At 41.2% G+C, this 13,767-nt stretch overlaps 1 protein-coding gene across 1 annotated transcript; it reads right to left on the bottom strand.

Moving 5' to 3' along the window:
* Positions 1-580: 580 nt before the first annotated feature.
* LOC131220950 (phenylalanine ammonia-lyase-like) lies at positions 581-3,309 on the bottom strand. The gene has a single exon (XM_058215980.1). It carries the CDS (start codon positions 3,252-3,254, stop codon positions 1,128-1,130), a length of 2,127 nt encoding a protein of 708 aa, XP_058071963.1. The 5' UTR covers positions 3,255-3,309; the 3' UTR covers positions 581-1,127.
* Between the last annotated feature and the right edge of the window lie 10,458 nt (positions 3,310-13,767).

The following is a 13,767-nucleotide window of genomic DNA, read 5'->3' as shown; positions in this document are numbered from 1 at the left end:
TCCAAGAAGCTTATCATGTGGGCCCCACTATATAGTGACCCAAAACCAACCTTTCCACTCATTGGATGGGCCACAATTGCCCACAAATCAATGAATGAGTCTGAACAGTTTTATTTTATTTTATTTTTATTTTAAGGTAAACCACCAAACATAGAAACTAATGGTTCGGTTATTTTGCCTATCATGATATTTTATGATTAACGTGCCATATGCTAGCAAATATCATTGCAGTTGCATGAATTCTAGATCCGAGCCGCTTGTCATGTGGGCCCACTCCACTATATAGTGACCCAAAAATCAACCTTTCCACTCATCAGATGGGCCCCACATGCGGTGCAGAAACTAGTCTGAACGACAGAGCTTTTAACTTCTGTTTGTTGCAGAACTTGGCCTGCCTAGGAAGGTGTTAACGTCCAAGGATTGTGTATATACAAACAGCAATCCATCAAAATTCAAATCCGTGAACTAAGATTACCATCTTTTATTACTTTATTCTTCTTCCTTAAGTTGCATGGGTGCATTCAGGTTAAGGGATGGTCCTGATGAGGTCGATCACTGTCTTCCTCAATGATAACTACTTCAAATCCATGGATCATCTTTGGACTCCTCACAGAGATTCCTCGAATCCACGAGGAGAAGTAGAAAATAGAAATAAATTCGAAAGTAGATTAATTGATGATAATAAGAAATTACAACCTTTTAAATAGTAATTTCAAATACAGGAAGAAATTTTAAAATCAAACTCCAGCTCAAACTCCCTAAAAACATCACTAACTAAAAATAATAAACTTATTATTTATAGATGGTCATGATTTCTACTAGAATTCATGGTTTTTAGCCAAAAATAGTACATCTCCAATTTAGGCAAACCATGCTATTCTCATAATTTTTCTAAGCCATTTTCATGTTGGACACGACTCCTAAATCTCAAAGGATCAAGAGTGACGATCTAATTAAAACATACTATAAACAAATAGTAAAAAAAAATAATTAAAAAGCATTTTTGACCGTCGATTGATGGAATCTCTCAAATCCGGCATGGGCAACCCGGGGGCATAGCAGATTGGTTGGCTAAAGTAGCTTCTACATCGGATCAAGGAATCGAAGAAAACCAAATCCAATTTCGATCAGCAAATTGCGATTGGAGTGCCATCCCATCCGTCCAAACAGGCCAGCAGTGGATCGATGAGCTTCCCGTCACTGATCGCGACAAACACCTTTTCAAAATCCTCTCCTGGCGACTGAATCTTTGCACCCGAGAGGAGAGATGTCTTCAGCTCCGATCGTACAAACTGGTACAGTGGGTATGATCGGCACTCCTTGATCTTGTTGGGTATGGAAGGAATCCCAGCATCAACTGCATTTCGGGTGGATTCGACTTCTTTGGGGAGATGGGCCTTCAGCTCTTCTTCAAACACGACAATCCTCTGGAGAATTGAAGTCCCACCATCCTTCTCTCGATCCTCCATGGCCTGCTCCATCATCACCTGCCTCAGGTTCTGCATCAACGGATAGGTCATGCTGCATGGATTGTCAATGTACGTGAAAACATGCTCAGATTCAACTACTCTGATCAGCTCCTTATAGAACCTTGATTCAAGAAACTCGTCGTGGGTCCCAATCGCTAGTGCCTGCTTTGCTGCCTCACCCACCACTTTCTTCACTGTCTGCTTCAGATTATCCTCAACGTGCCTGAGATCAATGGCTTGACACAGACCGACAATATACGTAGCCGACATGAGTTTCAGTATCTCAACGGACTCCGCCGTTCTCTGCGCTGATATCATGCCAAGAGAATTCACATCCTGATTATTCTGCTCTGCGCTCTGGACATGGCTTGTGACTGGATTAGCCAAGAACTGGAGCTCTGATGTGTAAGCCGCCATGGCGACCTCCGCGCCTTTCAATCCATAATCCAAGCTTGGATCCGGCCCACCAGTAAGATTCGACGGCAAACCATTGTTGTAGTTGTCATTGACGAGCTCGGAGAACTGCGCGAACATGAGCTTCCCGATCGCTGCGATTGACAGCCTAGTATTATCCATGGACACACCGATCGGCGTCCCCTGGAAGTTTCCACCATACAAGGCAATGTTCCTGGAGACATCAATAAGCGGATTGTCGTTGACGGAATTGATTTCTCGCTGGATGGATTGTGTAGCTGATCTGATCACTTCAATGTGGGGACCAAGCCATTGAGGAGAAGTCCTCAGTGCATATCTGTCTGGCTTGGGTTTCTGAAGTGGGTTCATTTCACGAAGCTTCTGAGCTGCTTTCATGTAAGAGCTTCCTTCCAGAAGGTGGGCCATGATTGCAGCAGCTTCTATCTGACCAGGATGGTGTTTCAGCTGGTGTGTCAGACGATCAGCAAATTCCGGCTTCCCGTTCATCACCTCACAGAAGATTGCTGATAGAACGACGGCGAGGATGGCGAGGATGTTTACATCATACAGCACGATGGATGCAAGCCCCGATCCAACGGCGGTGCCATTGACAAGCGCCAGCCCTTCCTTTGCTTGCAATTCAAATGGCCCACTTGTGACGCCAGCTCGCCTTAGGCTGTCGTCAGCATCTACGATGGTGCCATCTGGCAGGACGGCTTTCGCATTCGGTCTGCCAGTTAACAGCCCTGCGATGTATGACAACGGTACAAGATCGCCGGACGCAGTAATTGTTCCACGAAGCGGGAGGATCGGTGTGATCCGACCGTTCAGAAGCCCGATGATCGCTTCAAGGATCTCCCATCGGATGCCAGAGTAGCCTTGTAGTAGAGTGTTGGCACGTACCAGCATGACGGCACGTGTGGCGGATACGGGCAATTGCTCGGTTTTTTCAAAAATGCCAGCGTTGAGGAACCGGATTAGCTCCTTCTGCAGTGCACCGGGCTGGTCGGTTCTTCGGTGGGATGTCGCGCCGAATCCAGTGGTCACGCCGTAGCTATCTACACCCTTGGATGTGCTGTCTGTCACCCATTGGCTGCTTGCATCGACGGATGGACGGTTTTCAACGGCGAGATCGACGTGGATGTTTGCTGATCGTGCGATTGCTGCCACACGGCCCACCGTTAGTCCGGACCCCGCCAGCTCTATCCTTGGGGAATGAAATTCGGCCACCATCTGTTTGACTTGGTCCAGATGGCTGCATCTGAGTGGCTCGATTGATGCACCCCAGTTGAGGGGGTCATCAGCTGGAGAAAAAGATGGGCCCACAGTTGTATGGGGATTCGTACAGATTGGGATTGAGAAATCTCCCATTTCTGTTTTTTGGGTGTTTGGGGGAAGGAAATTTCAATTGGAGAGATTGAATTTCCTGGCCGGAAAAGCTGGATTGGTGGGGTTTATAGTGGTTTTTGGGCAGGGTAGAAGCAGATTGCCACCAACCCCCGCCTGGACGGATTGAGTCAGGCAGGGGCTTTGGCCTCTGAGTGGCCCGCCATGATGTATGGGTCTCATCTGATTTCGGATCGGTCTGAATTATCAATGAGCTGAACTCGATTTGATTAACGGTCGGATCTGTCTAATCCAACTCGAACCTGCCCGATCCAGACCGTCGGTTCGGCTCGAATAGGTCGGATCCGGCGAATCGATTCCAAGATGCTCATAAGCCGAAGCAGATTGCCACCTACCGCCGCCAGTACGGACTGAGTAAGGCAGGGGATCTGTCCTTGAGTGGCCCACCGTGATGTATGGGTCTCATCTACGCCGTCCATCCATTTTTTAAAATCATTTTTATATATAAGCCCAAAAATAAGGCAGATCCAACTCTCTTCTGAACCACACAGTGGGGATTGAATGCTCACCATTAAAATCTTCTTGGGAGCTGCGGAAGTTTTTATCAAGCTAATATATATGTTTTCCGTTCATCCAAGTTCATGTGACCTTATGAACAAGTTGGATGGATAATAAGAATCATGGTGGGCCCTGGGAAGGTTTCAATGGTGGCCATCATTTCAATGCTGGATCCTGTAGTGTGGTCCATTTGAGCATTGTATCTACCTAATTTTTTGACTCACGGCCTAAAATAATATAGGAAAATTTATGGATTGCATGGATGAAAACCAGGCATCAGGATAGGCACCACATAGCCCTGTGTTGACCGAGTACGTGACGAAGGGGCAGGACGCAATCCACTTCTAGGTTGAGTTGGGTGACCTGGATATGGTTGGTGGGAGATAGATGATCCTGACCGTTGGACTTGGTCAAAATGCCTTTTGGTGTCACGTGGCAGGCGTGTGGGGCACGTTAGGGCACGTGGTCAAAACGCATATTTTGGGGTTTGGATTATTTTATTTTATTTTATTTTTTTCAAGTTATAACCCACCATGGAGGTGGGACGGGTTTGCCTGCAGCCCTAACCTTTGTGGAGTCCCTTGTAGTGTATATCATATATCCATCCCGTTCATCCGTTTCGCCAGAAAATTTTAGTACACGAACCTGGAAATGACCTAAATCCAAAGCTCAAGTAGACCACACTATAGAAGAAGGGGCAATGAACACCCACCATTAAAAAAAATTTTGGGGGCCTGTAAGTATTGGATCAAGCTGATATTTGTATTTTTCCCTTCATCCAGGTTACAGTCACCTTTTGAACAGGTTGGATGGTAAACAAACATCACAGTGGGCCTACAAAGGTTTCAACGGTGGACATCATCTTTTACACTGTTTCATGTGGTGTGGTACACTTGAGATTTGAACCTTCCTTATGTTGGGTTCATACTCTAATAATGAGATGGCAAAACACATGGACAGTGTAGATATAACACATACACCACGGTGGCCCCCACAAAACTTACGGCTGCAGGTAATCGGCGGCCACATAGGTCTCTTCAAATGCACACATGCCATTGATGCAGGGAAATTCAGACCCGTCGAACTGACCGACTCATCTGTGGATGGAAAATAACAATAGCCTGGACAAGGAAAATATTTATCGATCACTATCTTCTCAAAGGGATAATTACTCTGAAGGAGATCCCTATCGAAATAATTTAATTGATGATAAAAAATAAAATAAAATTACGGATCTAACTCAAATTTAAATTGGAGTTCTAAACTTGGACTCCAACTCAAATACCCAAAAATCGTGACTTGCTATGAATATTAAACTTACTATTTATAAACAACTTCTATTTTTACTAGATTTCATTGTTTTCAGTCAAAAATATTAAGTGTCCAATTTGGCCTAACCATATCATTCTTCTAAAATTTCTAACCCATTTTCATGTTGGGCACAATTTATACAACCCAAAGGATGAAAGTAAAAATTTACTTGAATTAAAACTTACTATTTATAATAAAAATAAAATTAAACAAGATTTTTAACCGTTGATCCGATGAAATCCTGCAAAATCCGGCATGAGCAACCTGACGTAGTAGGGTTGATTTGCTTAAGTAGGTTCTCCTACCCAAAATCATATATAATATGTCCAAAACTCATCCTGGTTCGTGAGATATGACTAATTTAAGGTTCTGATGATCCAGATCGTTTCCACCTCCGATTGGGCTTTCTCTGGCCCATCTTTGTCATGAAAGTGTCTACGACCCGCTCTACATCATATATGCTCCATCCAACATTGGACCTAATGATCTAGGAAATGTGGCCCATCTCAAAGAAAGCTTGGATTCTTTACACGTGCCATTTTTATATGCATAATGGCGTGTAAAGAAACAGTACTGTGTATGGAAAGCTCGGATCTTTCACAGTGGACTTTGGACTGGTGGTAGATGAGTCGACTCATGCTGAGTCAAGTGAGTCAGGGAGTCTGAAAACTATGTTGACTGAGGAGTGAGGATGGCAATGGAACGGGCTTGGGTCCGGTCAGGCAAGGTCGATTCCAGCCTAACAACTGCGATTCAAGGCCCGAGCTCAGCCCAAGCATGACATGGGCCTAGCATGGTAGGTCAAAGCCGAAGTTGGGACATTGGCTGGGTCCAGCCTAACCCGGCTCGTGCCAACCTGAAACATGCTGCTGATCACAAGCCACACGTTCGCTTGGAGTTTACACGTTTGAGATAATAAAAATACTGGCTATCAAGAAATGGTGGGAAACTGTGAATGGGTCAGATGCATTGCTTGATCAAATTTTAGATTTGGCTTGGGATCAGGTCAATCTAGCTAGATCAGGTCAATGGCCAGGCCCAAGTTTATCATATACACATGTTATATCCTACAAATATACCATTCCAATCCAAGATCAGCCAATTCATCTATCTTGAATATAGACGGTTGGTTTCATTCCTCTACAATGTCTCCTTCTTTGTGCTTGTGTGGCCCACTTAATCAATGGATAGATTGGGAACATTCAAGTGGGAAATTGGGATTTTATTAGTTTTGGGCTAGTTGGGCTTAGGCTTGGGCATGTTCTAGGGCCATGCCCAGCTTAGGGATTGGGTCTTAAGTGTGGCCGGCCTGGAGCTAGCTAGCCCACCAAAACACAGCCCATTGCTAACCCTGCCACCAAATTGGCAAGGTGGTAGGCACACGTAGAGTTTCTGCTTTGGCCATTTTTATATATTAGATGTGGGTCACTTGAGCTGATGCTCCACCATCTAGAATCTAGATGATCTGGGCTAAAAATCAAGCTGGACGACCTATCCTGTTAATCAAACTTGTATATTGAATACAGCCTGTTGGTCAATTTTATTTTTATTTTTTTAAACTGTCCATTTCTATGTTTCTCGGCAGACAAGTAGCCTTCCTGATGAGTGGACATACCACATTTTCAGGACAGGGAAGTTTCGTAATGAGCCCCGCCTGATGAACGGTATGAATATTGCATAGGCTCGGCCATGTTGGCATGGATATGCAATTAATTTTGTGCTTCTCATCTGGGTCATGGACACTTTCATGTCCAAGATGGACCAAAGAAGCCCGATTGGAGGTAGAAGTCATCAACACCGTCAGAACCTTAAAATAGACATATCTCGCAAACCGGAATGAGTTACTCCATGTACCATATATGATTTTGGGTAGGAGAAGCTACTTTAGCCAACTAACCTGGGTTGCCATGCCGAATTTGTGAGATTCCATCAGATCGAAGGCCGAAAATCCATTTTAATTCTGTTTTTACTAATTTTAATAAGTTTTGGTTTGATTGCAACTCTTCATCTGTTGTGCTTTAGGAGTTGTGTCCAACTTGAATGCTTAAAATAATTAGGAGAATAATGTGGTCAAGTCAAATAGAACACTTACTATAAATAGTAAATTTACTATTTATATTAAGTTACGTATTTTAGGAAGTTTTAGTTGTCGTTTAATTCCAAAACTTCTTCCAAGGCTTGGTATCCTTGTGGAGTTGATTATTTCAACCACCAATCAATTTACAAATTTTCATGAATATTATTTCTATTTTATTGATTTTTCCCCGTGGATATGGGAAGTCTATGTGAGGACAGTGACCAACCTCATCCCGTCAAAATTGCACAGCTATGAAACAACCCGTGCTTCCAATCGTTGTTCAGAATCAGATGCAAACTAATCAAGTTTGGTTGCCAAAGCATGCAAAAAATAAGATGGATGCTGAGAAATGAAAAACAGAGAATTTCACTTCGTGCAGAAAGGGAAGAGTTAAAAACACACTAGTCACAGAATGATCCATAGATCAAGACCGTTGATCCTCACCCAAATGAGGAGGAGATCTAGTGCCTTGAGACTGGGGATTACAATGACAGTTCTCTTCCTAACTGTAGCTGGTTTTCTTTTTCTTTCTTGTTTTTTTTTTGTTGTTTTAGGAATGGGGTTGCTGATACCCTTAAGAAAGTCTCTTTCTTATCCATGTCAGATCAACTCTCCCAAGGTGAAAATGGTTCTCTCATTTGGGAGATGATCCTAACTATTTTACAGAATAAGTAACATTAATATATAATAATAATAATACAAAATTAAACTGATTTTAGAAGCTAGATTAACAAGCTGATGTGGGGATTACCAAGATCTCGATCATGAACAGCTAGGTTCAAAAGGGCCTATGACCATTGATCTAACACCCACAACAGAGAATTTTCCTTATTTCACAAGCTAAGTTGCGAATCCTTGAGTTCCACTCTCCACCTTGAAAGGTTATTGTTTAAATTAGTAGAAGTTTTTAATGGATCGCTATTCGTTACTTCTATTTTTCAATATTTCGGAATTTTAAATGATATATGTAGTTAAAGGTTCACGGAAATTAATATCCGCCGTGTATGTGGAATGGATATTTCAAGAGCCCCATATTGGTAGTTGAGAATGCATGTGCGCCCCCCTGTAGGTAGTTAGGGATGTGTTTGGATGCACCCCAAATCAACATCTTGGAAGATACTTCAGTTGAAAGGATGTTCCATGTTGTTAATAGATGTCATAAGTTTAAGAAAATTCGACTAGCCCGGAGAAAGTACAGCTGAAAGTCTAGCAAAAATGTATTTTGAAATTTTCGAGAAATTCGATCAGTTCAAGGATAGGTTTGACTAGTTGAAGGGCCCTTCGACTAGCTGAAGTTTTGATTCGACTAGTCAAAGGTTACGCAAACTGCGCGTGGACTGCGTAAATTTGAGGCGTTTTCCGGACTATTCCAAGTTGGTGCGAAAGTAGAGTTTCCTAAACTATAATTATGAGTCCTTAGGGCCATTCTAAATTAATGTTAAGGCTTCCTAAAAGTATTCAAAAGGTTTTTAAAATGGTTCTAGGGTTTGAAAAGAGTGTAGCAAAGGTGAAATTCGAGGTTGTTAGAATCGGGTAAGTCCTTTCTCTTTGTAATTTCTGCTTCATAATGAAGATTTGTTGCTTTGTGTTGTGATTTTTTCCCGAAAGGATTTTTCACATTAAATTTTTGTATTCTCTTGTGTTTGCTTGGTGTTTTTGGATTGCTATTCTAAATCCATCTCCGTATGATTCCGCAGAACAATCCCCAACAAGTGGTATTAGAGCAATTATTGGGATACAGATTTGAATATGCAGGATTAACATCAATGGGAAGCACGGGGTATGATATTGAGAAATACTCAGGGAAAAATAACTTTAAGTTATGAAAAATCAAGATGATCAGTTCCTTAACCAAGTAAGGTGAGGATGGTGCTCTTGAGGAGAGAAAGTCTACTATGATTGATGATCAATAAAATACACTTGATAAGAAGGCCTTATCCTCGATCCATTTATGTCTCATGGATGAGATCATTTATAATGTTTTGAGGGAGAAAATTGCAGCTGTGTTATGAACGAAGTTAGAAGATATTTATGCTAAAAATTCTACTGAGAATCGTCTACACTTGAAGCTACAGTTGTTCACTTTCAGATTGGCTAAGGGTGGAGATGTGGAGGCCCACATTAGTAATTTTAATAAACTAATTTACAAATTGCTGGATATGGCGGAAGTGATTAAAGATGAAGATCAGACATGTATATTATTAAATACTCTACTGCCATTGAATGAGTCATTCAAAGACTCATTGTGCACCGGAAATAAAACCCTAAGTGTGGACGCCGTTATCTCAGCCCTTCAAGGGAAGGTCATAAGAAAGATGGATGATGGCTTGGGGTTATTTTATTATGCATTGTTTATAAGGGGAATCGAGACTGAGCGAGGTACATAATCTTCAAGACATAAATCCAAATCTAAGGGCAAGGGTAAGGGAAAATTAAAGTGTTGGAACCATGGGATGATTGAACACATAAAAAATGATTTTACAAATCCTAAAGCGAAGAAGGGAAACTCAGAGGCTTCTTCCAGGGAGGCCAATGTTGTCACATCTAATGAAGAAACAAGTATAGGTGATGTTCTGTCTGTGTCTATGGTCGGACACTTGCATGACATTCTTAGGGATGAGTTGATCCTTGACACAGGAGTATCATATTACATGCATCGGAGTTGATTTACAAGGAATGCGATGGTGGACAGGTTTTATGGGCAATGACAATGCCTGTAATGTTGTAGCTATTGGTACGGTGAGTATCAAGATGTTTAATGGGATGGAACGTACCGTGACTGATATCAGACACTTTCCTGATATGAAGAAAAGTTTGATTTCTCTCGGTGCACTCGATGCTATAAGGTGCAAGTTCACTGGTATTGATGATGTCTTTAAAGTTTCAAAAGGGGCACTCGTAGTTATGAGAGTGCAAAGGTACGAAAGCCTTTAAAGGTTGATCGAGAGCACTTCAGCAGGTGGAGCGACAGCGGCTATTGTGGATTCCATGTCTCTACATATGTGACATGCTCATCTGGGCCACATGAGTGAGCAAGGCATGAAGGTACTATTTGATCGTTGTTTGATTCCAGCTTTTAAGAATTCTGACTATATATATATATATATACATACATATATATATATATATATATATATATATATATATATATATATACATACATATATATATGTGCGAGCATTGTATATATGGTAAACAATCTAGATTATCTTTTAAATATGAAAAACACATATGTAAGGGAGTGCTTGATTATGTGCACTCTAACGTATGAGGGTCATCGCTAGAGATTTTCGTTGGAGGGTTGTCATGATTTATCTCATTCATTGACAACTACTCTTGAAAAGTTTGGGTTTACTTCATGAAATGTAAATCTGAAGTTTTCACCATATTCAAATAATGGAAGGCAATTATGGAAAAATAGTCATGACGAAAAATAAAGGTTTTAAGGACTGACAATGGTGGAGAATTCACTTCCACTGAATTTAATGAATATTGTAAAGATGAATGGATCATTAGGCACAATACAGTGCGCCACATGCCCAAACAAAACGGTGTGACTGAGCGGATGAATCGGACTTTCTTGGAGAGGGCCTGATGCATGTTAAATAATGCTACGTTAGACAAAGACTTATGGACTAAAGCCATTAACATGGTTTGTTACTTGGTGAACCGATCCCCATCTATGTTAATTGAATGTAAAATACTACAGAAAGTATGGAGTGGTCATAAGCCGAACTACTCAGATTTGCGCATATTTGGTTGTGAGGCTTATTCTCAGGTATCATTAGTTGAGAGAGATAATTTAGACTATAGAGCTAAAAAGTATATCTTTGTTGGCTATGATATTGGTGTAAAAGGTTACGGTTATTTGACAATGTCACAAGTAAGGTCATCACTAGCCATGACATCAGGTTCGATGAAAGCTTCCTATTCCATAAGAATGATCAGGAGGATTAAGAGGAACGAAAAAGACTGATCGTAGACGTCCAGATTGACACAAATGATACTTAGTCAGAAACAGATGCGCAAACAGAAGTACAGGAGCAAGTGGAGCAGCCACTTGTGAGAAGGAACCCACTGCGTGATCGCATGTTACTGACAAAATACAAGGATAAATCTAATATCGTATATGCCCTCATTACAGATGAGGGAAATCCATCAACTATTCAGGAGGCTCTTGATAAGTTTGACGCAGAAAAGTGAAAGGCGACTATGGATGATAAGATGGACTCGTTGCACAAAAACTACATATGGGAGTTGGTGGAGCTTCCAATGGGCCGAAAAGCGATCCGATACAAGTAATTATTTAAAAGGAAACATGATAGATACAAAGTAAGGCTGGTAGTGAAGGGGTATGCTAAGAGAGAAGGAATCGACTTCACAGATATATTCATACCGGTGGTTAAATAAGTATTCATCAGATTCGTGTTGGTACTAGTTGTTCAATACAATCTTGAGCTGGAATAAATGGATGTCAAGATTGCGTTCTTGCACGAGGAGTTGGAAGAGCAGATTTACATGAAGCAACCAAAGGATTACGAAGTCAAAGGGGCAAAGAAAAAAGTTTGCAGGTTAATATGGTCGTTGTACGGCCTGAAACAGTCGCCCAGGCAGTGGTATAAGAAATTTGATTCTTTCATGTTGAGTTAGAAATTTACTTTAAGTGAATACGATCATTGTGTCTATTACAAGACACTGAGTGATGACAAATTCATCATCCTAGTATTGTATGTTGATGATATGTTGATCGCCAATCATGATATGTATGAAATCAATGTACTGAAGACTCGGTTATCAGGGACATTTGAGATAAAAGATCTAGGGGCTGCAAAGAGGGTTCTTGGCATAGACATTCATAGAGACAGGAAGATGAGTAAACTTTAGTTATTACAGACAGAATACCTTGAAAATGTGTTGATCAAGTATGGGATGGACTAGGCAAAGCCGGTGAGTGTTCCCCACGAGGCTCACTTCAAGCTTTCCTCAGAACGATGTCCTAAATTTAATGAGAAAAAGCAGGTTATATCTCATGAGCCTTATTCAAATGCGGTTGATAGTTTAATATATGACATGGTCTGTACGAGATCAAATAATTTAAAGACAGTCGGTGTTGTGAACAGATACATGTCAAACCCCGACAAGCAACATTGGGAAACAGTGAAATCACTACTTTGATACATTGGAGGTAGCAAAGATTACGTTTTAACTTTTGGGAAGAGAAGGACAAAGTTGGTAGGGTATGTTGATTCAAACTATGCAGGCAGTATGGATTCTAGAAAGTCGACTTCTAGTTACTCGTTTGTATTAGTGAGTGGAGCAATTAGTTAGATGTCGAAGCTTCAGTCTGTAGTGGCTCTTTCTACAACCGAAGCAGAATATATGGTAGTGACAGAAGCGTTTAAAGAATGTGTTTGGTTATGAGGCTTGATAAATCAGTTGAGACTTTAGCAGGAGGCCGTGCCAGTTAATTGTAATAGCGAGAGCGCTATCTGTTTGGCTAAAAATTTTATTTATCACTCATGTACTAAACACATTAATGTTCGTCACCATTTTATCCGACAGGTGCTTGACGAAGAAGGCGTAACACTAGAGAAGATTCACATTAGCATGAATCCAACAGACATGCTCACTAAGGTTGCTCGTATAGAGAAGTTTAAGTTCTGTGCAACTTTTCTGGACTTGGCGATGACGTAAAAGAAGGAGAGAGTGTGCACGAGAAGCATTAATTGAAGCTATGATGTGATGCAGAGGTAAGAGAAGAGGGTAAGAAGTTACACGTTTGAAGATTGAATATATGGTGGAGATTATTGTTAACATATGTCTCAAATTTAAGAAAATTCGGCTAGCCCGGAGAAAGTTCGGCTAAAAGTCCAGCAACAATGTATTTTGGAATTTTCGAGAAATTCGACCAATCGAAGGATAGGTTCGACTAGTCAAAGGGCCCTTCGACTAGCCGCAGCTCTAGTTCGACTAGTCAAAGGTTACGTAGACTGCGCGCGGACTGCGTAAATTTGAGGCGGTTTCTGGACTATTTCAAGTCGGTACGAAAGTAGAGTTTCCTAAACTATAAATAGGAGTCCCTAGGGCCATTCTAAATTAATGCTAAGACTTCCTAAAAGTATTCAAAGGGTTTCTAAAAAGGTTTTAGGGTTTGCAAAGGGTGTACAAAAGGTGAGATTCGACGTTGTTCGAATCGGATAAGTCTTTTCTCTTTGTAATTTCTGCTTTCATAGTGAAGATCTGTTGCTTTGTGTTGTGGTTTTTGCCTGAAAGGGTTTTCCACATTAAAACTTTGTGTTCTCTTCTATTTGCTTGGTGCTCTTGGATTGTTATCCTAGATCTATCTCTACGTGATTCCAAGGAATAATCCCCAACACTCAATGCCCTTTTGCGCATAACACAATATCCAAGACATTTAAGATTTGACTTGAAATGTCTTCGATTTTTAAGGTTGCATTTGGATGTACCCCAATTCAGCATCCTGGAAGATATTTCATAAGAAAGGATGCTCTTTTGATCAGTTGCACGTTTAGGGGTTGTGGGGATTTCAGGAACTGCAATGTCCAGGATGCCTTTTCTCCACAACACTAT

Source organism: Magnolia sinica, chromosome 12 (assembly GCF_029962835.1).
Source record: "Magnolia sinica isolate HGM2019 chromosome 12, MsV1, whole genome shotgun sequence".
Classification (NCBI taxonomy): domain Eukaryota; kingdom Viridiplantae; phylum Streptophyta; class Magnoliopsida; order Magnoliales; family Magnoliaceae; genus Magnolia; species Magnolia sinica.
Note: the sequence above shows the minus strand (reverse complement) of the source record. Positions and strands in the feature narration are given on the sequence as shown.

Bases quoted from the DNA above. Each gene is read 5' to 3' on its own strand.
- LOC131220950 (XM_058215980.1), bottom strand. From the start codon at position 3,254: ATGGGAGATTTCTCAATCCCAATCTGTACGAATCCCCATACAACTGTG.